The sequence below is a fragment of the Buteo buteo genome, chromosome 2, assembly GCF_964188355.1.
Source record: "Buteo buteo chromosome 2, bButBut1.hap1.1, whole genome shotgun sequence".
NCBI classification, from domain to species: domain Eukaryota; kingdom Metazoa; phylum Chordata; class Aves; order Accipitriformes; family Accipitridae; genus Buteo; species Buteo buteo.
Window position 1 is genome coordinate 62,517,323 of NC_134172.1, and position 23,621 is coordinate 62,540,943.

At 53.2% G+C, this 23,621-nt stretch overlaps 1 protein-coding gene across 10 annotated transcripts in view; it reads left to right on the forward strand.

Moving 5' to 3' along the window:
* CHD6 (chromodomain helicase DNA binding protein 6) overlaps positions 1-23,343 on the forward strand; it is a 100,781-nt gene extending 77,438 nt beyond the window's left edge. For 7 of the 10 annotated variants that reach the window (XM_075057917.1, XM_075057925.1, XM_075057934.1 and 4 more), the window contains 16 exons: positions 1,991-2,150; positions 2,583-2,672; positions 3,686-3,789; positions 4,404-4,533; positions 4,819-4,879; positions 5,606-5,663; positions 6,352-6,571; positions 8,679-8,887; positions 10,059-11,621; positions 12,224-12,372; positions 12,659-12,865; positions 13,568-14,014; positions 14,704-14,895; positions 16,714-16,833; positions 17,891-17,995; positions 20,017-23,343. In XM_075057917.1, the coding sequence (XP_074914018.1) occupies positions 1,991-2,150; positions 2,583-2,672; positions 3,686-3,789; positions 4,404-4,533; positions 4,819-4,879; positions 5,606-5,663; positions 6,352-6,571; positions 8,679-8,887; positions 10,059-11,621; positions 12,224-12,372; positions 12,659-12,865; positions 13,568-14,014; positions 14,704-14,895; positions 16,714-16,833; positions 17,891-17,995; positions 20,017-20,910 (4,709 nt within the window). In that variant the 3' untranslated portion in view covers positions 20,911-23,343. The remainder of the gene's footprint in view (positions 1-1,990; positions 2,151-2,582; positions 2,673-3,685; positions 3,790-4,403; positions 4,534-4,818; positions 4,880-5,605; positions 5,664-6,351; positions 6,572-8,678; positions 8,888-10,058; positions 11,622-12,223; positions 12,373-12,658; positions 12,866-13,567; positions 14,015-14,703; positions 14,896-16,713; positions 16,834-17,890; positions 17,996-20,016) is intronic. The other 3 variants (XM_075057907.1, XM_075057943.1, XM_075057952.1) reach the window with 1 other exon arrangement.
* Positions 23,344-23,621: the final 278 nt, after the last annotated feature.

The window sequence follows — 23,621 nt, forward strand, 5'->3', positions numbered from 1 at the left end:
TGGGAGGGCTTGCTGGGGGAGGCCACAGCGCTCCCTCAGGGTGCTCAGAGCCCCCTGGCTTTGTGCTGCTTGTTACACACTTGTAATCTGTGGTGCAAGGTGAGTAGTGAGGAGGCTAGGACTCTCCAGCCTGCTTTTGGCATCAGGGAGCCAGGCTGAAACTTGGGGCTCCTGTTTCAAGGTGGTGGAGCGCAGGGAAGGCTGTTCTGGAGTGGTGCTGTTGCTGAGCCCCGGGAGCGTGCTGCATGTTACTTGGTGCCTAAAACTCGACTTCACCGTTTCCTTCTGTCTGGAAATGTCCAACTGGCTTTACAGTGTAAAGTCCGAGCATGTGGCCTTCAGTGGCTTCCTTAAGTTACTCCAATCACCTCCTACAATGTGAGCCACTCTGGCAGTGCTGCCTCCTGCCCTTGCCACACAGCCCTGCCCAGAGCGGCGCTGGGACTGGATGTGAGAGCCTTGTGGGGAGCAGAGCAAGAGTAAGAAACAAATTGGCTGATATGAACGGTCTTGATTTAGATAATGACAAGTAATAAACAAGCCGCAGTTTCAGTGGGGGCTCAGGAATGCTTTAGTGCAAGAACAGCACTAAAATTTGATATTTAGCAGAGGGAAACAACCAGGAGCTTCTCCATCAGCTCTTCAGAATTGCTTTTCCTACCTGTGAAACCTCCGGATGGTCTTGGCCAGAGGAACAACAGAACCATCTAGCCTAACCTCAGGAGCTGGAGGAGAGCAGAACACTCCAGTGCAGAGCAGCCACACGGCAGGTGCTCCTGTGGCTCGCCAAGGAGCCTGAGGAGAGCTGACCAGGTGAGGCATGCTCCGGGCCTCCCTGATGTGCAGAAAGCAACAGCAACCTCCAGCCCTTGCTAGTGACTCCTGGGGCTTTTCCTTCTCAATCCTGCATCCGCGTGATTACGGGGGGTGAGCACAGCACACGGGCATCCCAGCTCAGAGCTCTGCTCTGATCCAGCCCTGTCCTGGAAGATGCCAAGCTGCTGAGGAAGCAGTGTTTGCCCAGAGTTTGTAAGGTGAATTCGGTGCTGGGGACAGGAGCCCTGATGCCTGCCACAGGCCTCCAGCAGCCACCTGGGCTGGAGCCCTTGTTCTGTCATGGAGCTGCAAACTTTATGAAGGTGTTGAGGATACGGCAACGCTCTCTCCTATTCCCTGGTGTCACAAGACCAGACAGATGGGACGGGACTGCTGAGGCACTTCTTTCCCCTTCATAGGCAGGAGAGGACATCTGCAGGACCCTGCCTCAGAAGCAGCTGCCCAGGGAAGCAGCTCATCCCTCTTGGAAGACTCCAAACAATAGTGACCCTACCAGGATTTGTTTTCATGTTCTGTTGTGAACTCGCATCTTATTTCAAGGTTGAAAATGTGTTTAATTTTCAGCTCCAGCCACTGGATCTCATTTTATCTTTGTCGGCCAGATGGAACTGCATTCCTTTTCCCTTAGGTATCTTTGCCAAGTGTAAATGCCCCCTGCAGTGATCTGGTTCCCACTCAGCCCTCCTCCTGATGCACGGAATAGGAAACAACCCTTCAGATCAGATCATCAGGATTCTCTTCTGGTCTTTGATCATTTGGGAGCCTCTTGTTTGAACTCTTGTCCCAAATCCCTGTGTTGTCCACATAGGGTGAACTTCAGAGCTGGCTCTGCCCAGGACCAAGGTCCCTTCCATGCTTCTGTGTGATATTTTTATACATCAAGGGGCCACGTTATCCTTTGGGCTCAGCATTGCACTGAGAAATTACAGCAATTCAGTTTCTGTGGTGATCCCCAAATTTTTCTTGGAGGCGGAGCCTCCCATGCTCTGTGTTTACCCTGTGCATTTCCCCCACCCTGGCTCGCTGACCTGCAGCCAGGAGCTTTGCATGGCCTCCACCAGCTCCCCAGCTCTGCTGCCCTGCCTGGGCACTGCAGCGCCAGAGGTGCCCAGCCTGGCCCACGGTGCTCACTGGCTGCCACTTGCTGTTACAGGCTTGTCAGCACCGGTACCCAGAGGCAGGAAGGGGAAGAAGACAAAGAACCAGATGCTGCTTCCCGAGATAAAGAATGCAGACTGGCTCGCCACCTGCAACCCTGAGGTCGTCCTGCATGACGACAGCTACAAGAAGCACCTGAAACAGCACTGCAACAAGTGAGTGTGGGACCCCATGCCAGCTCATGGAGATCGTGGGCTGAGGGCCTTTAATGTGGGGAGGATGGGAGGGAGCTGCAAAGGGCTCACAGCCCATGCAGGATCACCATGCTCCAGCTGCTGGACTGCTCTCAGATGCTCCTCCAGCTAATGGGAGCCATGTCCTGAGCAGCAAACCTCCAGCTGCAGGGCCCCAGCAGATCACAGGGCTGGGCACTGTGGCATGACACCACATGGGCAATGCCTGTCCTGCTTTGAGAAAGTGGGTCCTCCAACGTGGGGAAACACAGTGTTGAGCGGGTTTCCCTGGCCTTGCTGACCCTCAGAGCATCCCCCTACAAACGCTCTGGCAAGGGCCATTGGGTCAGGCCCTAGGCTGGCACCTGAGCACCTGTGTGCTAGCATGTGTTCCTCTCTGCTGCCCCGGGACAGGGTTCTGCTGCGGGTGCGAATGCTCTACTACCTGAAGGCTGAAGTGCTGGGGGAGGCTGCAGACAAAGCCTTCGAGGGGACCCCCGCCAGGTAGGGACCTTACGGTGAACCCCTGTGATGCTTCTCGGGGAGGTGGTGGCAGCGCTCGAGCACTGCCACAGCCATCCAGCCCAGCCACGTCTGGGCTCACCGTGGCTCCGGGCGAGTCAGACCCTGTGGTCAAATCCCCAGGTCTTGCTCAGGCAAAACTTCATCCTTGGACGGCAGCTTTGCCTGAGCAGGGACTGTGGCCATGGCAGCAGCCCTGTCAAGGCAGCTCTGAGGCTGCAGTGTCAGCCTGGGGGGTGGTGAGGATGCTCGGGGACACCCTGCAGCCTGCAGGAAAATGTCTCCGTGTGCTGCCTGATAAATTGGCCTTTAATGCAAAGTAAGAGCCTACAGAGACTGTGTCCGGTTCCCAGGGCCAGGCCTTGGAGCAGAGCATGCCCCATCGCTGTGGCCTGCAGTCCCTTCCCAGCACTGAGGACAACGGGGCCGACAGACTCTGTTAATGCCACTGAGCTTGCAGCCTGCCAGCTCCTGACCTTCCTGCAAAGACTCAGCTCGTGGTGCTTCAGAGAGAAGTGTGATATGCTGAGCTTAATTTCCTAGAGCAGGGGCTGGTGCCTTCCCCAGCACAGCTCCCATCAGTCCAAGTCTGTGCGGAGGGGGTGTTGCAGCCCATTCCACCAGACGTGCTCTTTTGAGGCTGGTAGGTTTGAAGTGGTTTCTCCCAAGAGATGCTGTTCAGATCAGATAGGATCTCCAGTCCTCTGGTGTTGCTTGGGCAGGAGGGGAGAGGAGCTGTGTAGCCTCCCCATCTCTGGAGAAAGAGGATGGGGAAGGCGGTGGGTTGCAGTGGAGCCAAGGCTTCAGCTCTCTGACCCCAGGGAGACATGTACACCAGGCCATGGCAGGGCCCCAGGCCAGCCTTGCATTCATTAGCTGTCCCCAAGCCAGTGAGTGGTGGCGCCTGTCTCCCCCTGCCCCTGCCTGGCAGCACCCAGTGCGCTCCAGTGCCTGGTGAGGCTGGGAGAGGGGCATTCATACCTTGTCTGCCACAGGGAGCTGGATGTGCTGCTGCCAGACATTGACTACGTGGAGATCCCAGTGGACTGGTGGAACGCTGAAGCTGATAAATCCCTGCTCATCGGCGTCTTCAAGCATGGTGTGTACCCAGCTTGTCTGGTGGGTGCTGGTGCATGAGAGGGGCCCGAAGTGGAGCACCTGACCAGAGCTCCGATACTTGGAGGGGACATCATGTCAGTGCGAGGGGGCAGAGCCGCAGCCATGCACCATAGCCATACAGGGCCAGGGCAGCTCTCCCCAGGCTGCAGGCAGCTGCGGTGCTGCCAGCTCATTCAGGTGGTGGGGCAGGCACACTGCAGCACCCAGGGTGGCCACGCCAGGTCTCATAGCAGACTACTCCGGTTTGCCAGGAGCAGCGTGCAGTTGCCACCTAAGGGCGAGGAGGAAGGCCGGAGCCTCTTGTGGCATCCCCAGCCTTGTCCTGAAGTCCCCCTGCAGCTTCCAGGAGCTATGTGACTGCTCTCAGCTGCAACCTGCTGTGGGTGCTGTGCTGCCCAGGGGCTGCAGAGCAATTAACAGCTTTTGGGAAAGTGTTCTGAATTTCTGGGGGTAAGAATTGTTCCCACAGTAGCACAGACAGAGTGAGAGCCGGGTGGGGGGCTGTGTCCCACAGAGCAGGAGGTTCACCTGAACCAGGCTCAACCTGGCTTTGTGCTGTCTTTCTCCTTTTTGATGGCCCGTGGCACTTGGCAGGTTACGAGAGGTACAATGCCATGCGGGCAGACCCGGCGCTGTGCTTTCTGGAGAAGGTGGGCATGCCGGACGAGAAGCTGCTCTCAGCAGAGCAGGGCGTCAGCGATGGGGCCCAGGATGCTGCTGAAAGGTGGGCAGGGGATGGAGCCAAGCTCCCGGGGGCTGTCTGGCTCACTCCAGGGGGCCATGTCAGTAGTGGGGCAGTGCTGTGGGGTGAATTGTGCACAGGGAGGAGGAAGGAAGCAGACCATGCATATGAGCACAGCGGGTGGGGGGAAGGCAGGGAGGAGCTGGCTCCCAGTACGAGATGGAGGGATGGCGTGAGCACCAATTCTCCGGCCCCTCCTGCCGACGACTGGCACAACCAAGGGGGCTGTGCTGCTGCTACCAGGGACTAATTCTCTCTCTTACCCAGGGGCAGCATGGAAAAGGAAGAGAGCAGTGGAGAAAAGCTGGAGGGGCTGCCAAAGCAGGAGGTGAGCAAGATTCACGGTGATCAATGCACGTCTGCTGTTGCCAAGCCTGCCCTCCCACCCTGCACTGCAGGCTTGGCTCTATCAGCTCTGCTGCAGGGCACCGGGGAACCAGCACTGCCGGTGACCCTGCTCTGTGCCGGCTTTGCCATGCACGGCTCTGCCCCACGCTGTCTGCGACATCTCTGCTCACTGGAGCACAGCTTCTGCTGTTGCCTCTGTGTTTCCTGCGGACCTCGGCAGCATCTGCCTTGTGGGGAGCTGAGGGGGATTGAGGGCTGGGGACAGTCAGGGGTGCTGGCTTTCACACGGCTTCAGGAGCCACGTGGGGCCCTGGCAAAGGAGTTGGGGGTATCCCAAAAGAAATGGCCCTGGGGGAGAGGAAAAGCAGTGAATGAGGCAAGCATGGGAGGGTGCAGGGTTCATTTGAGCAGTGGAGGCTGTCACAGTGCTACTGTCCTGGGCAGCGGCACTGCAGCCTGTGTCACTGTGGTGGACCTCTCCTTCAGGCCCAAAAAGGACAGCACTGCCCCTCTGAGCTCTCACCTTCCCTGTCCCTGCTGCTCTGATCCCATGTGCTGAGGGCAGCCAGCGACTGCAGCCCGAGGGCACAGGACATGCAGCCCTGCCCATCCTGCCACCCTGTACACTGCCAGGGCCTGGTGGGCTGCGGGTGTGGGGGGTTCTGTGCAGGGCTGGAGAGCCCTCTCTGATGGTTTCCTTCTGCAGGACATCGTGTCTGCTGGAATGGGTGAAGCCAGTGAGAAGCGGGATGAGCCAGTGGCAGGTGAGGCCATATCTTCCGCAGCGTGGCGTGTGGCTTCCTGGGGGCTGGCACGGCACAGCTAGAGCGCTGAGGCAGACACTGCTGGGTGGGAGGGGCACGCTGCTGGGTTGGGAGGACACGCTACTCTGTGTTAGTGGGTGAGGTAGCTTAACCTGGGCAGGCTCCTGTCAGGGGCCCTCCTGTGCAGAGTCACGTGTGACCCATGGATGGGCCCTGTGGCAGGGCAGCCAGGGTCCTGAAAAAATGTTTCCAGCCAAAGCCAGCCAGGGGTGACTAGAAGCCATTAGCCTGCCCTTGTCCATGCATTTGCCTGCATGAGATGAGCATGCAGGGTCTCTGCAGCAGGCGGTGCTGGCGGATGCCATGGCCTGGCTGGCCCCATTGCTAGGCAGAGAGCTGAAGTCTTCTCCCATGTATGGCCCAGCCCAGAGCTGTCATTCCTACCCCAACCTCTGTCTCTGGGCTCTCTCTGAAGGAAGCTCAGACAAGGTGAGGCTGTGAGCCAGCAGCTTTGGGGATGTGGAGGCCCACGGATGGTCACCACAGCCCCCCACTCATGACTGTGATCCGTGGTGTCCCACACGGGAGAGGTGAGGCAGGAGGGAGCTCTTGGAGCTGGCTGGAGGGACACAGGAACCTGTGGCTTTGAGTGTGCATTAAATACTAATGTCCTTGCTGATGTTTGAAGCCCAGGATGGCTCCGACTCAGACAGATCCTGCTGGCCTGTCTCATCTGCGCTCACAGCCAGACTGCGGAGGCTCGTCACTGTCTACCAGCGCTGCAACCGCAAAGAGCTGCCTCCCCGTGCCGAGATGCTCATGCCCGGTAACCATGGATACTGGCTGCAGGACGAGATGTTCAGGAGAGCCTCTGAGATGGACTCGGTGAACAAAGAAATGCAGAAAAGGTAACGCAGCAGAGGGTCCTTTCCAAAGCTCATTTAGGCCAGTTGAAATCCTTGCTCCCCTGGATTTACCCAGGTAAATGTCACCGCAGCTGTCCTTGCAGCCAGCTGCCCATGTGACAGAGGCGCCTGGGTCCTTGCTGGGCAGGGAACGCTGCTTGCAGCTGCCAGGGAGCCTTGCAGCCAGCCCAGCCGGGGAGCAGCCTCCACTGTAGTTTGCGGGTAGCAGCTGGTGACACGGTGAAAGGGAGCGAGGGGACAGCTCTTCAGAGTCAAATTCAGCGTCTGCTGGGCCAGGGATTGCCCCCCAGCCCCAGCAGAGCGGGTTCTGCTGAGCAGTGTTGTGTGCTTGGGACACACCGTGGATGAGGGGTGACAAATAAGCACTGTCACAGCCCACGTGCATAGCCTTTCTGACCCCCATGGCTCTCACGCTGCTGCATTAGCCTCCTGCTCATGGCCTCAGGAGCCCAATGGTGGCATAATCTCATTGCAGGGTGCTCCCATTTCTTTTTCATCCCAGTAAGTGGAAGGATGGTGGGATCATCCTGGCATCCTCAGTGGCTCTCTGCAGAATCCAGGGAGGGTGTGCGGTAGGGTGATGCTGCCTCCACCACTGCCTGTCCCCAGTGTGCAGCCCAAGGACTTCCTGAACTGCAGGGGATTTCTGTGGTCAACAATCCTTGATGGCTTTGTCTCCTGTGAACCTTTCCCTGTTGCAGGAACCCATGTAACCACTTGGTATCTATGCTGCCCTGTGCTCTCGGTTCACAGCCTCCTTGTATGGAAGCTGCACGAACCCACCGATCTTCCTTCTCCCCTTCGTCTGGACCTCTTCCAGTTTTATTGTCCCCTCTTCAAGGTGGGGCATTAGTGGTTGTGCTGTGGACACCACAGCAGCCTGGTATTTCCTGCTCTTTAATTCTGTGGGCTTTTTTCTGGGGGGGGGGGGGCGGCGTCTCCTTACAGGGGTGTCCTAGGCAGCTTTCAACAAACTCCCTGTTTGGTTCCTTGATTTGAGTCACTGATTTTTTTATTAACTTTCTTCTTGTTATTCTCCTTTTTGGAATGAATTATCACTGCAGAGGGCTCATGGCCCCTGGGAGCAGGGGCAGAAATGCTGGTCTAAGTGTATTTTGGTCAGCTGGGATGTGCTGTGGGTGCTGTCACCCTCTCTGCTCTCCCTTGACATGTCCCAGCTGCTTGCTGGTGCTGGCTCAGAGCTGCAGTTCAGAGGAGCTGAGATTTGACCTTAAACTTTCTTCAGCCCATGCCACTCACCTTTCTCTGCTGTGACCTGCTCCTGCACTTGCCCTGCAGTTTGCACCCTGGTCTGTTCTCTGTGGCCTGTTTCTCTCTGCGCTCTGTTTGCCCAGGGCTGTGTTTGCCCAGGACACTCCTCACCATCTCTGACCTAGATCATTTCTTTGAGTGATCCCCACGAGGTGAAAGCTCAGAGGGTCCAGGCCAGAGTGAAAGTTATGCTCTAACAGTGCTGTAACTGAAACCCCCCATAAGCACGGCTGCTTTCCTTCACTGGGGAGGGGGTGACACCCACCCCTGGCACCCAGGAGTCCTCAGGAGTCAGCAGGGTGGATGGTGTTTGTTACTGGGACCCTTATGGCAATGAACCCCAGTCCCAATTTCCCTCTGGAAGAGGCTAGATGAGAGCTGTGTCTGCAGGATCTTCCTTTCTAATTCCTGGTACAGAAAGTTGGCCTTCCCATGGAGGTGATGAGACAACTCAATGTGGCAGGAAGCGAGTAGGTGAGATGATAGGTTTGTGCTTTCACAGAAGGTCCTGGAGCCTGCACCCCATTGACAGCACAGCCAGGAACTGCACTTAGTGTTTTTCAAACAGCCAAGAGTGTTTTTTCTTCAATAGTGAGCCAAGAGCCAGAGCCCGTGGCCTTCACTCCTCCTCACTATGCGCCATAAGGCAGAGGTTCTCAAATTGTGGTGATGTCCCTGGTGTGCTCCTCCTGGCAGCTCCCCAAAACTGGTGGGCAGTAACTCGATAGCCTTCTCTGAGCCTCTCTGCCTGGTGCCTTGCCCGTGCTGGGACCAGAACATGTCTCAGTGGTGTTCACATCTCCTCCTTGCCCCACAGGTGGACCAGGAGGGAGCAGGCAGATTTCTACCGCACTGTCTCCTCCTTTGGGGTTATCTATGACCAGGAGAAAAAGATCTTTGACTGGGCCCAGTTCCGAGCCATCTCTCGACTGGAGAAGAAGACAGATGAGAGCCTGGAGAAGTACTTCTACAGCTTCGTGGCCATGTGCAAGAATGTCTGTGGTCTCCCACTGTGGAAAGAGGATGGTGAGTGGAAATTGCATGGCCTATGGGAGGGGTAACGGTAGGTCCATGTAGCCATAGGTCAGAAATGGTCCCGCTGCTCTCATGGAGCGGGAGAGCAAGGGAGGAGTTTTGGGGACAGTTGGAGGCAGTGAGATGCCAGGCAGGCTGTGGGCTTGCAGAAGCCACGTCCATTTCTGGCTGCCTTGTCACCACCGCGTACAACCTCCTCAGCGCAATGGGAAGGTAGGGCAGCCCTGTGGGCTCCAGCTCTTGCTGTCACGGGTCTCATGGAGCTCTCCCATGAAATCACAATCAATTTTATCCAAGACAGCAACCTCTAGATGTGAGGGAGGAGAAGTAGAGAAGCAGCAGATCACACCTTCTCCACACTGGAGCTAGGGGTTGTTTGGGTGATCTGTATTGCTGTTTTCTTTCCAAGCATCTCTCTGCTGGCGCTGGACAGAGTCCACACAGTGCCTGTGCTGTGGTGTAGCTGGCTAGAGAGCTCCGCTACAGGGTAAAGGGAGTCTGAACCCACTGCAGGAGGCTTGGGAAGCCTGGCCAACACACAGGGCATCATGTTTTCTCAGAGTGCCCTGCAGAGCCCCCATGCATTGACACCGTGCATGACATGGCAGATGATAAACTGCTTGGGGGCTGTTTAAGCACAAAGGAATTTGCTTCTAACAGCAGCAGAAAGGATTTCATATCAGACCTGTCAGGAGGTCTGTCTCAGACACAGTTCCTTGGATGTGTGTGTTAATGCCTTAGGTAGGTGTTCTTCATCAAAAGAGTTGCATGACTTGAGGGACTCCCTTCCCTGAGAACCTGCTGAAGGACTACCAGAGGCTCAGACCCCAAGGAGCTGATCCACTGGCAGGTCCAGGCAGCTCCAGCACTGCTGGTGCTGATGGAGCAGAGCTCAGACAAGACTCTGAAATCCTCTGCAGCTGAGTGCCGCTCTTGGTCCAGCTGCTAAAGTCGAGGGATTTTACTCCCATGTGTCCATTTGGTGGCAAATGGATGGAAGGTGGTAAGACTGGGAGAAGAAGCCTCAGCGGTGGCTACAAGCACTCCCCCCACCTCACCTGCAGTCTGAGCAAGAGTTAAAACTCACCGTGCTCATCACTGCCTCTGAGTAACTCTCATCAGTCTGTATAATGGGGCCTTGGCTTTTCTATCCCTACTGTAGGTCCCCCAGACCCGGACATCTACGTGGAGCCTATCACAGAGGAACGTGCTGCCAGAACCCTCTACCGTATCGAGCTTCTGCGAAAGGTGCGCGAGCAGGTGCTCAAGTGTCCGCAGCTCCACGACCGACTCAAGCTTTGCCGGCCAAGCCTCTACCTGCCAGTGTGGTGGGAGTGTGGCAAACATGATCGGGACCTGCTGATCGGCACCGCCAAGCACGGCCTGAATCGCACTGACTACTACATCATGAATGACCCCCAGCTGTCTTTTTTAGATGCATACAGGAACTATGCCCAGCATAAAAGAACAGGGCTCCCAGGCCCAGAAACCCTGTGCTGTCTTTACCAGACTAATTCCAAAATCTACAGTTCCCCTCTGTACAGCCAGGTGGACCGGACTTGCGAATCCCTGGAGAATGAAGCCGAAAGTCAGATCAAGCTAGAAACCGTAGATAACACCATGTCCCAGGCTGGAGGCAGTCCACCAGATGCAAACTGTGAAACATTCATGTCTAAAGTCCGGGACATAATTTCCAGTAACTATGATGAGAGCTCTCTGCCGGACTCGTTGGTGTGCATGATGTACGATGAGAAGGCCTGTAACAGCGAGCAAAGCTCCCTTGCCCGAGACAGCCCAAGTTGCACAGATGTTGGAAGCAGCATTGCTAAACTCTCTGAAGGCAAGCTAGAGGGGGATGAGGATCCATCCAGCTGCGATGCAGATGCCATGAGAGAGACTCCCTTCCTAGAGGGTTTGCACGTGGGCTGTGACCGAATGGACAGTCAGAACGAGGAAGCTGAGCCTTCACCTTCTACCCCTGAAAGCGACCCTTCGCGGAGCATCCCAGCAGAGCTCTGCGAAGCCTTGCAGCAGAAGGGAGACCTCGCCAGCCCTGCACCAGTGCTGCCTGAGCACGGTGCCATGGAAGGGGTCATAAGTGTGGGGCTCTACAGTCCCAGTCTTCATAACTATGACATAAAGGTTCCTCCTGAGCAGAGGTTCATCAATCTGCTGCAGGAGAAAGGAATGGAGGCAAAGTCAGGCCCAAGTCAGAGCCACAGCGAGGAAGATGAGGAGGAGGAAGAGGATGATGATAACTCTGAGGCAGCAGCAGATGTTGTGGAAGGCTTGAGTGGTCCCAGGACCAGGGCTGGTTGTGACCCTCAGGCTGATGAACTGGGGGGTGAGGAGCAGAGCTCTGGCCTCCCTACACCTGAGGACACTTGCCCAGAAGACGTGAATGGCGAGAGAGAGTCCCTGGGGCTGGGAACACCTGAAGGGCTGGGGGACCCTGGGCCAGAGGGCAGGGAGGACCACGGCTTGGATGAGAACACCCTGCAGCACTCACCGCGCCAGGCTCAGAGCCAGGCTTTCAGCCTGCCTGCACCTCTGCTGGCGGCCCCAGGGGAAGAGCTCCCCCATGCCGGGGGGGAGGCCTGGGGCCGAGGGACTGAAGGGCAGGCAGGCTGCAGAGAGGCCCTGCACCCTGAGCCCCAGGGGCTGAAGCAAGAAGAGTGTGAGAACAGAGATGAAGGGGAGAAAGCCAGTGGCAGCCAGAGTCAAGGTACAGTCCTGAGACCTCCCTCTGGTTGACAGTCACCTCTGGCTGAGGTGGGAGGGACCTGCTGCCCTCCCTGCAGAGCCAAAGCCTTGGGGCTGCCAAGCCTCCGGCGTGGCCTCCCCTCTGCAGGAACTGGATCCCTCTAGCTGATGTGATTGGGGAACAAAGGGTTGGTGGCTGCATTTGCCAGCAGGGCTGGCCAGAACCCCCTACCATGAGCCCCAGCAGCCTTTCTGCCACGAGCATCCCATGGAATGCAGGGCGCCTTTCCCTTCCTGGCACAGGGCACTGCCTGGTGAACAGCTCCTTCTGGAAAGGCATGTGTTCTCCTCCTCGCCCGTCTGGGCTATGGGAATGGTGAGGGATGGGGACGACTGCAATACAAACCCCCTAGACTCAGCCCAGGGGAGTGCTGGCCCTTCCTGAGCAGTGTGGGCTGCCTGCCGTGACCCAGGGCTGCTGTGTTACTTGGTGACTGGTTGGGGATTGGGACCCTTGTGGAGCCAGCTGGGTGCTGGGTTGGGAAGGTGTGAGGAGTTGCTCCTGCCTTGAGAGGGCAAGAGAGTCAGGGAGGTGATGGGCTCTATTCTCTGTTGCTTTCTCAGATGGTCCAGAGAAGTACTTGGAGGAAGAGAGCAAGAGTTCTGCTTCTGTCCTGCCTGGGGAGATCGATGAGCTTCAGGATGCCCGGGCACCGACCATAGCCCAGCTGCTGCAGGAGAAGACGCTTTACTCCTTCTCTGAATGGCCTAAGGTGAGTTTAAAATTAACACTGTTTGTATTGCAAGTGTTACTGTGTAGTCCAGACCAGCAGTGGCTCACACAGCACCAGGTCTGCCTCCTGGTCCTCCGCACACGGCTCCCCACAGATGCTCTAACTGGGGTGCTCTTCCCAAGCACCTGTGCCATGGACACGCCTGCCCCAAAGCAGTTCCCCACCGAGCTGAGGTCACCAGGGCTGGGTTTGTCTAAATCCTGAAATGACATACATGAGTCAGTCATTCGAGTCCCAGCCTGCCACCGTCCAATTCTGTTCGCAGGATCGTGTGATCATCAACCGCATTGACAACATCTGCCATGCCATCCTGAAGGGCAAGTGGCCTTCCTCCAGCCAGCAGTTTGAGACACAAAGCCTGCTGACAGCTCCAGCAGTAGCCACCAATGCCAGCAGCAGGAACAGCTTTGCCGAGTCAGAAGCCCCCGATCCCAGCTTCAATAACGGGGTGTTAATCTCACAGGTGCAAAAGGTGAGGGAGGCCCTTGGGCAGGGCAGGCTTGAGAGTCTGGGGTGAAGCATTGCCCAGAAGTGCTTAGGAATTTCCTAAGGGGGGCCTGGCTTTTCACTGCCTCTTCTTGCCACTTGTAGTGTCTAACACATGGTTTAAGCCACTTGGTCCCCTCCACTGAGGGCTCCTGGTAAGCTGCCCGTGCTCTCAACCCCCCACCAGCCCCGCTCCCCTCCTGGGAAGGCGGCTGTTCTGCAGCAGCTCTGCAGCCTCTGCAGCTGTAGAGGTGCTTCCAGAGTCAGTGCTGGAGCACCCAGCATGGTCAGGGGGAAAAGGGGATACTGCCCTGGTGTCCCAAACAAAAGGGTGCAGGAGAGGGCACTGCCCCATCAGTCACCTGCTCTCTCTCATCTCCTCTCACTGTTGGACACAGCGCAGAGACAGAAGCGGCTGGCCTGAGACCCCAGCCTGGCTGCCCAGCAGCTGGTGGAGCACCCAGGGTTATGGCACCTTGGGAAATCAAAGTGCACGTGAGGGTGCTCCTGCACCATCCCCACACAGGGAAAGAGGTGTGATTTTGATATGCCCAGGGAAAGGGCATCCTTTGGGACTCCTGTGGAGAGGCGGAAGAGCCTGACAGTTAGCTGTGTTGGTTTGAAGAGCTGTGGTCCGTGGGCAGTGCACAAGCAGCTGTAACCCTCTCTGTGGCTTTGATACACACAGGAAGGTTTCCTGACCCCTGCCTTTGCAAAGGACGAGCGGAAGCACAGGAGGCTCTATGAATTCGAGATGGAGAGAGATGCCAAACAGAGGAGCTTGGAGCAGCTAGCAGCAACCCATGTTCATCCACCCATTGTGCTGAATGGCTGGCGCGATGCAGCAGTGGACTTGTCCAGACCCTCTGATGGGTCCCCGGGGAACTCCTCTCCTTTCCCCCTGAACACAAACATGCCAAAATTGGGGACCGTGAACACCCTCCAGGGCTCCCTGGGCATGGACTTGTCTGGCATCCTCCAGGCAGGGTTAATCCATCCTGTCACAGGACAAATTGTAAATGGCAGCCTCCGAAGAGATGATGCTGCCATGAGGAGGAGGCGGGGTAGGAGAAAAAATGTAGAAGGGATGGACCTCATCTTTGTGAAGGAGAGGCCTCTTCCAACCAGGCTGCAGGTGGGTTTATGCTCCCTCCTTTCATATGGTCCCAATGGAGTCAGCACGATTTGTCTCATGGTCCAGCTCTCCCCTGCAAGCTCTGCTGCCCATGACAATGTGGGACCTCCTCCAGGACAGCTTGGCCTGTGCTGGAGCAGGCAGGAGCAGATACTACTCCAGGGAGGAAGGGAAGTTTTCCCTCTGGCTTGCAGCACTCTGCCCAGAGTGTTTGAGTCCTGCTAAGCATTATCAAAAGCAGCTGTCCCATCTCAGGGGGTGTCTAGGGTTAGTAAACACGAGGAATGGTCCTTGACTGAATTGGAGCTGTGGCCAAGAGCCTGCTGCACCCTTTCTCTTTCTACCCTGGGATCCACTCAAAGAGTGGGGCCCTGGGAGCAAGACCGGTCCCTCTAGACCACTTCTAGGAGTGATCTGGGGGGAAGTTGGTCCTCCTGGTGATTAGGGTATTTCCAGGTGAGTTCAGAAGCATCTCCCAGCTCTCTCTGCCCTCCACACCACCAGTGCTAGGGACTGAGTGGAAGTGTAATGCCGTGGTGGGTGGTGATTTAAGGAACAGGCACTGGGAATATGTGGATTAATCTGCGTGATGGGAGCAGATGACCTGCTTTGGGACATCTGCTTACCTGGGTGCGCATGCATCACCACGTGCTGCTGATGGGCTCTCCCTGCTCCTCCCTCTACACCAGGATGTTCAGGAAGACCAGCCGCAGCCCCCCCAGAACAGTCCCCTCCCTGATGGGCCGGTTGCTGCTACCTCAACTCCACAGCCAGTCCCAGCTGCAGGCAGCCAAGCAGAGAAGGCTGTCCCGAATAAGAGTCTCCTTGACTGGCTCCGTCAGCAGTCTGACTACACACTTGACGTTCCCGGCTTTGGCACAGTAAGGGTGGCCTTCGGTGGCATGTGTGTGTGTGTCTGCCTTGTATGTTGTCCTTTGTGTTAGGTTTTCTGCGGTTGCTCTTGAGTTCAGGGCTTCCACAAAGTGTCTCAAAATGCAGCCTTTTCCCCTGTACCATGGCTTGTGGTGGTCATCAGGGCTGTTTGGGAGGTTCATCACATGTTTGAGAGGCGGGCACGGTTCCCTGGACAGCAGTGAAAGGCACTTACTGAGCTGTGTCCTCCTGTCCCAAGGTCCGTTCTCCAGCTCCAGTGCATCCATCTGCCCAATGCACAATTAGTCCAATGTCTTCCAGAAGCACCAGGGATGGGAAGAGAAATGGGAGAAGGGATTTGGGATGCTCAAGGTCTGTCTGTGTTGCTCCCTTTCACCTGTGGACATTTTAGGCAGTGCTGTTGTATCAAATAAGGTTCCCAGACAAGAGAAACCTCCTCGCTTTAAAAACTGAACTGACGGCTGTGTTGCAGGCTGCAAAGGCTGCGGTTGCATGGGCATGGGCACCGTCAGAAAGCAAAGTGGCAGAGAGTGGGGTGCGAAGTCTATCTGATTCTTTTTGCCATCTCATAAGCATCCAGCTCTTGGTTTTCACAGGTTGGTTTGCTCCAGGTTTCAGCTTATTTAGCCTATTAGGCCATGTGCTAGGCAGAGCACAGGCTGTAAAACAGAGGAGGAAGAAATGTGGTGGTAATACGTAAAAGACTGTGCATCTTGGTCCTGGAGCATTGTGTACCTGAGGCAGAGATTCCCTAGAGCTTGGAGTACAGGCAAGCTATTAGTGTTCTGGAACTTATTAGAGATGAGAGCTGAGGAGCCCAGTGTTTGCTCGGGCAGGATGCCCCTTGCTTTTCAAAGTCCAGAGATACATGCAGCTCTGTGCCCCAGGCCAGATTCCTAGGAACACTGCAAGAAGCAGTCAAATGGTGGAGCAGGCATGGAGGTGCCTTCCCACTCCCTTCCATCATCCTTGCCTTCTGTGGGGACTTACTGGAGCTCGCCCAGTCTGCCCATGCCGCTGGTAAACCTCTTGCTCCCAGCAAGCCCCCAGTGCCCTGGGCCAGCCCTGCAGGGTGTCCCCCTGTCAGGGCGGGTGTCCTCTCTCCAAGTAGGATGGATTGAAAGCTGCTTTGGGGTACTGCAGTAGCTCAGCTTTTTGAAGGACAGACCAAGCTCAGGGTCTTTTCTTTGACTCTCAGGAATCAGAGCCCGCAGTAGTTCATTATAATGCTACATCCCTGCAGGCACATTGATGCCAGGACTGGGTGCACGCAGTGGGTGTGCCAACAACTCAGCTGTAACTCTGTAGGTTGTGGTCCTGAAGGGCTCTGATCCCAAAGAAACATGGTACAGCAGCTCTGCGGTGGGAGCAGCTCAGATAGGAGCGAAACAAAGCACAAATGAGCTGGTGAGAAGTGGGTAGCTGTATCAGACTGACATGAGATGGCACACACAGACCTGTTCTGTCTTTCTTTCCTACTTGTAGTCAGCTCCCCATTTACAGATGCACGTATACGAATTGGCAGCGTGTTACAGTTTTAGGATTGGAGAGGAATTAGAAAGGGCTGGAGCAGTCTAAGTAGGGTACACTGAAACCCCTTTATACCTACAAAAATCAGTTGCACTTATTAGAGAGCTGGCCCTGTGGCAGAGGCCAGCTTTTGCTGCTCACGCTTCTCCCACCCAAGTCTGCAGGGACCCTCTGTCCCTTGGGAGCTCATCTGTGCTGCTCTCCTGCAGGGCTTGTAGCCATCCAGGCTTATTAAGCCATCTAGTCTCATTAACGTTGTCTTGTTTGCACTGCAGAATTTTTCAGACAAGCCCAAGCAGAGGAGGCAACGCTGCAAGGACCCCAGCAAATTGGACATTAACTCACTCACAGGAGAGGAGCGGGTGCCTGTGGTACATAAGGGTACCGGACGGCGGGTAAGCGAAGGCCTGTTCTGTGCTCTGCCCTTGGTGTCTTGAAATGCTTAGCAGCCCCTGAGCTCACCTGGGGGGACATTTAATCCAGAGGAGCCTATGGATGGGACAAAAATCTGGAACACGTCACTGATCTATGCTATCCTGTGACACATGTGTGCCCAAGGGGACACAAACCCACAAAATAAATGACTTTCTGTGTGAAGTAAGGAAAAGTCTGAGTGTTCACTCTTGCCAGGGTACACAGACCCCACAGTGGCAAAGGGATTCAGCCTTTGGCTTTAAAGCCACCATCAGCACAGCCCTGGCTGGGTGCTTCCCGTTCCGGATTTGATTGTTCCACTTGAATTCACTGCAATATGCCACAAATTGTAATATTGCCAAGCAAATATCTTTGTTTTGTTCCTCCTTAAGAGGTGCAGGCAGAGCATACGAATACCTATCCAAGTGCTGGGCATGTGGGAAGTGGAGGGTTTGAAGGGCTTTTTCTTGCTTACTGAGCAAGGAGCATAGATTTACTTGTCTGCAGTTTAATCTCCAGTGCACTGATGTTCACCTCTCTGAATGAGAAGCGACGTTCAGGGATACTTTCCACCCAAATTCAGTTCTTAAACACACCCAGGACTGCACTAGGTCAGAAGGTGATGTGATATTAATCACATCTAAAACCAAAACTAAAGAGTGAGGCAGAAAGGGTGTTTCAGCCACATTTGTGTTTCCCTCTGTTACACCCATAATGGCCATTGGAGACCTGGGTGAATTGGTGGGTTTGTCCAGTTCTGAGCATGGCTTTTACAGAAGCTCTATCTCCATTGCTTGTTCAAGGGGAGGGCGATGGGACAGGCCACAGAGGCTGAACTTGCCTCTTCTCCCTGAACTGTGTGTCTGGAGGCAGCAGGCACATACTGAGTCCTGCAAAGATGTGTAGCAAGGGAGGAGTCTCTGCCCCAGCCAAATTGCAGCCCAAACCAAGGAGCTAGAAGAAGTGTAATCATATTTCTTGTATTATTTTACGTAACTCTTTCTGCAATAGAGGTCATCCTTCTGCTGTGTTTTATAGTTAGGGGGAGCCACGGCACCAGCATTGAAGGAGTTGCCAAGGTGGCTTGATGCAAACTTGGAGTATGCTGTTGCAGCTGACTGGGCTGACATTGTTAAGCTTTCAGTAAGTTAGAGCTTTTGGAGAAATCTGTATCATGTCATCTTTTCTTTCCCCTCCCCATCCCCACAACCTTTCTCCAGTGAGGATCTGGGAGCTGCGAGGCAGGACCTCAGCTGCGCATGTGGGAGGGGATAGCTGCAGGGCTGGCAGCACCGGGAGCACTCAACATGGCAGAGAGGGAGGTTGGACGCGTGCCACAGATCAGCAGCGCAGCCAGGGGTAGGAGAGAGGGGGGGTCAGCACCCTGGGAACAGGTCTCAGCAGCTCAGGGTGACTGTCCAGAAAGCCTCGAGATGCTTAGAAATAGCAGGGGCAAGAGAAACACCCTAGGAGCAGTAAGCCACCTCGGGTGCTGGATGGCAGGGAGTGGACAAAACACATTTTCGCAGGTCAAATTTTCAAAAATACCCTCAGCTGAGGCTTTTCATCAGCTCCTGCAAACTCTGCCTGTGCAACCCTGGGCCCGCTAAAGGCCCTGTAGGTCACCGGGCATGAAGGCTCAGACACTGGCAGGGAGAGGGACAGGACGGAGCCTTGCCTCGCCGCGTTCATTCACCCTGTTCATCATGCCAGTCCCGGCCCCGGTGCATGGCAGAGCCTGCCAAGGAGGAGCACTCTCTCCCACCTAGCACACGGGCACTGCTAGATTGATCGCCCTTCCCTACCCTGCGGGCTGGCCTTATCCAGACTTCTCCCTGTGGTCCCTCTCGCCTGCTCCCTGTGTTTCTGGCTGCAGTGGTTTGTGTGACACCCTTGCAGGGGGCTGGAGGGGGAATCAATTGGCTTAGAGGTTTGTACCGCTCTCAAATTTGCTTTTATTTAGTGCTGGAGATTTGGCCCAGCTCCATGTCCAGGCTGGCGTCAGTACCCTGCCTGGGTGGCCAGCACCCGTGCGAGCTGGCAGCTCTTCCTTACCTTCGTTTGCAGGGGATGGTTTCTTTGCCGGTAGGAATAGCTGTGTGCCTGGCCACCGCCCCAGGCACCCGCTCACATGCCCTGGTTTGGCGGCTGCATGCCCGTTAGCATTCGCACCCCCAAGGCCCATCAGCACTTTGCTTTTGGTGAGTGCGCATCCGTCCTGGCACGTGCATGCGGAGGGACGTCTGGCCGCTCTGGTCGCTTGGGCAGGCGGGAGCGTGGGGTCAGCTGCCCTGCAGAGCCCAGGCGTGGTCATGCTCCCACGCAGGTTTTCCCACATGCCAGCGGGAGCAGAGCAGAAGATTATCCCTCTTTGGGCAGTAGCTGTGCTGTGCAGACTGCCAGGGTCATTTGATTCAAGTTTCTGCTTTTCCTACCTAAATCTATTATTGGAAACAGTTCGAAGAGCAGCAATACTGAAACTCAAGGGATCCACAAAGGGAAATGTTTAAATGTCTGTGATGAGGATGCTGAAAAATGGAGTTTTAAACTGCACTATGGATCCCACACACACTGCTCTCCGTAATCGGACAGCCTTGCCCAGTTGTGGCTGCTGGGTTTTGGTCCTGTATCTGAATGCTCAGAAGAACCTTCCTGGCATCTCAGCGAAGCTCTAACTGGGTGCTCCTCAGACAGCGTGTCCACTCTCTTTGTGTCATCCCATGCAGCTTTGCTGTCCTGCAGAGCATTGAAAATTTGACCCTTCACAGCTAAAAGACATGATTTGTCACCTGTTGCTGAAGCCACAATTAAAGCTGGGAAGGGAGATAAGTTGGCATCTGACACAGAGCTGCCCCGGTGCTTCTCATGTTGTGAACAGCCGAAGCTGAGGGCTTGGGTGAAAATGTGGGGTAAAAATGTGCTTCCTCCTTTCCTCCCTGTGCACTTTGACGCTGCAGTATCATGCCAGGGCAGAGAGAGGGTGTTTTGCATTTGGCAGCATCCCTTGGGGAAAAGTTGTGCGTACCTCTCAAGTTCCATATCATGTAGGCAAATATTTCTGTGCTGACACCATCTGGGATGCAGATGCGAGCACAGAAAAACCAGATCTCCTTTGATGCAGTAATAACTGTCAGGTGTTTCTGTTGTGTGTGTTTCATTTTCAGGGCTACTTACCAGAAAGCAAATTCAATCGCATCCTAACTGAGCCTGTGCTCCGAGACACGGGGCCCCGCCGGAGGGGGAGAAGGCCCCGAAGCGAACTCATTAAAGGCCCTAGCGTTGTAGCAGATTCTTCTTCTGGAATGGGACCATTGTTCATGAACGGACTGATTGCTGGGATGGATCTAGTAGGACTTCAGAACATGAGAAACATGCAAGGGATCCCCCTGACCGGGCTGGTTGGGTTTCCTGCTGGATTTGCAGCAGTGCCTGCTGGCGAGGATGTGAAAAGCACCCTAAGTATGTTGCCCATGATGCTGCCGGGCATGGCTACCGTACCACAGATGTTTGGCGTTGGAGGACTTCTCAACCCCCCCATGACAACTACTTGTACTGCGACTGCTCCAACTTCGTTAACAAGCACAACAAAAAGTGGTGGTACAGCCAACACAGAGAAAGCTACTGAGGATAAACAGAGTAGCCAGGATGTGAAAAAAGAAACTCTCTCGGAAGATAAGCCTGGTCCTAGTTCGTTTTCTAATCAGACGGAATCCGCAATAACTACCAGTAGTCCTGTAGCTTTTAACCCATTTCTTATCCCAGGGATGTCTCCTGGACTGATCTATCCCTCGATGTTTCTTTCCCCTGGCATCGGCATGGCGCTGCCTGGCATACAGCAAACCAGACACTCGGAGGCAGCGAACCTGGAAAGCCAGAAGCGGAAGAGAAAGAAAGCGAAAGGGGAATTGGCAAACCCAGAGCCAGAAACTGTCTCACTGCTGGAAAAAGGAGCTGCAAACAGTCAAAACTGTACAGAGCAAACACCGCCTTTGTCAGCAGAGAAAGAGCAGGACGGACCAGCAGAGGAGGAGCGCAAAGCGGCTCGCGATACAAATTAGAACTTTTGTTTCATTGAAAAAAAACACAAAAAGATTGTGGCTTGTGAGTTTCTTATCCCATAAACTCTTTGTTACTTACCCTCCTGCCCCGCTCCGCCTTCATAAACCTGTGTTTCCATGAGTAATATTATCTACCTAATTCCCTGTCAGAAAAAACTCTGGTGACATACTACATGTTAATAGTTGCAGGGTCTTGCCACTTTATTAGATAAACAGTGTTGTCTAGCTAGTATGGGAGGCACCGAATTCTCATTCTGTTTTTCCAGTCGTTCATCCCAGCCGACGATAGCAAATCCAGTACTCGGTCACCCCCCCAAATTGCTCACTCCTTTGAGAAGAAAAAGCAGCAAAAAAACAAGAGCAAAAGAAAAGTCTTTACCTCTTGGTCTACACGCAGACAAGGGTATTTCTGTCTACAGCGACACTGAACGAAAAAGCCTGTATTTGGGGGTAAAAAGCACAGCTATAGTAAGTGCTAATGTGTATTTTTGATTTAAAGTATTTCCCTATTTTATCATGGTTACTAGAATAGTAGTATAGACAGAAGTATATAACTAATGATTGAAAATGCATATATTCATTTCTTTGAAAGGAAAAAGCATAACTGGTAGTGATATAATTTCTTTATCACCCCCACCTCAAAGGTTTGGAGACAAACAGCAGCGAGTGAAAATATGACGTAGACATTCTTTTGTGTTTTTTAAAACCAAAGTTTGGTTTTATGTTAAGTGGAGTTTAGTTGCCCTTTCCTTGATAGTTACAAGAACTTTTCAGCTCGAGCTGGAAAGGTTTTGCACATCTTGCATGACTTTTTTGGGATTACTGTACCTGTAGCTACCAGGTTCTTCATCATTCTGCTAGTCTTCAGTTCTCCTCTATGGCGTTAGTTCTCATCTATGGCATTAGAAGTGCTGTAAAGGTATTTTTTTCCAGCTGTGAACAGGCCACACTGATTTTAATGCTCTTATATGAACGCTGAGGCTTTTTGAGTTTTTATATTTTCCACTCCTTACCCCAGAAGCAATGTCCTTTCAGCAAACAAGGAAAAGGCTGTAGGCCAGCTTTCCTGTTTGGGGAGTCCTCTAAGAAGGACTGTTGAGACTTTCAAAGCTTGAGTTTCTTCTTTTCTAGCGTTAGACTGTGAAGAGATGACCTTGGCTTCTTCTTTCCATTCCATTTGCTGTTGAACAGTATTTCCGAGTGTGTGTGTCCCCCCCCACTGGCAAATGATTTCAACGTCTGCATTTTAAATGGACAGGTTTTAATGCCATCAGCCCCCCTGCAGCTCTGGGTACTGAGACTCCTCCACAGGCAACCCTTCTTATTTCTCCTTCCCCACACTCCTTGTTTAGTTTTTCTTTCACTTGGGCTTGTTCTTATTTGCAGCTCATGGTTTGAGACTTGAAATAAACCCGTGGTGGTGCAGCAGTGAGATAAAAGGCAGGCTGGTGAGGGAGTTGGGAGCGTGCTAGTAATCGGTTTCACATTTGGTTGTCACAATTTACTGTATTTTTTACTTATTTTCTGTTACAGTTTTGCTAATTTATCAGATGGTCCAAATGTTTTGACATAACTATTTCAGTTTGCATTATTTATTTATGATGCTTTTTGTCATTGTCTTTTATACATTTGGGATTATAAATTATGTACATGTTAAAATTAGCATCTCAAAGAAGTCTGTTACCCACGGTCTAAAAAGCATTTGGTTTCTATTTTCACGGAATTTATTCCCAGTTTACTGGATTGGATGATTTTTTTTTTTTTAAGTATGTAATCAATCATAATGCACCCCCCCAATAATTAAATGTGTTCTATTTAATAACATCCTTGTAGCATAGATACTGTATCACTATCGACAGATTTCTTAGAAATGCTGCTATCTCTATTTAACTAACATTTTGTTCAGTTTTGCCTCCAGTGGAAGCAGAAAGGGTTTTTTCAGCTGTTAAATCCAAAATCAATATAATTTATTTATGTAAAAAAAAGATCACAATTGATATATTTTTGAACCTTTTAAGTACTAACTTTCTTTTTATTCAGTAGAAGAACATGTACTTGCCCTAAATCCTTAAAATACAAATGCTATAAAACTTCATATAGCTTCAAAGCCTTACTGTGAATGGATACAGAAATCTCTTCAGAGTCCATTTCTTGTTATGGGATGGTTTTCCCAGGGTTACACACGTAAGGAACAGGGTTGAAAGTGAAATTTATTTAATTAGCCAGCATGCTCTATACCTTGTTCTTCTTTATCAGACATGTATGCTACGTCTCTGGGTGTTTAGGCTTCTCTTTGACTGCTACTTTGTGACCCTTTTGCAACCTGATATACTCTGTGGATTATTTAGACTGTAAGGCATAAGTGGCTTCTTCTTTTCCATCATATCCAAAACAAATGCCAAATTTTCACCAGTTTTCATGGCTACTCACACAAACATACATTCTTCACCAAATGTGCTAACAAAATAAACTGTCTGTGCTCTTGAACATGGATAAAAAGAAAAAGATTTAAAAGTCAGATTTTTATTTTTTTAATTTAGTGACTAGATGATGCTTATCTTTCAAACTTGGCAGAGCCTTGCTACAGATGTATATAATTTTTTTCAGCAAATATATGTGAATGTTTAATTCACCTGACTCAGTGATAAACGTTACTTGCTTTTTTCTCAGCATGAATCTGTTGAGAAGCTGTCAAACCCAGCGGACTTCTC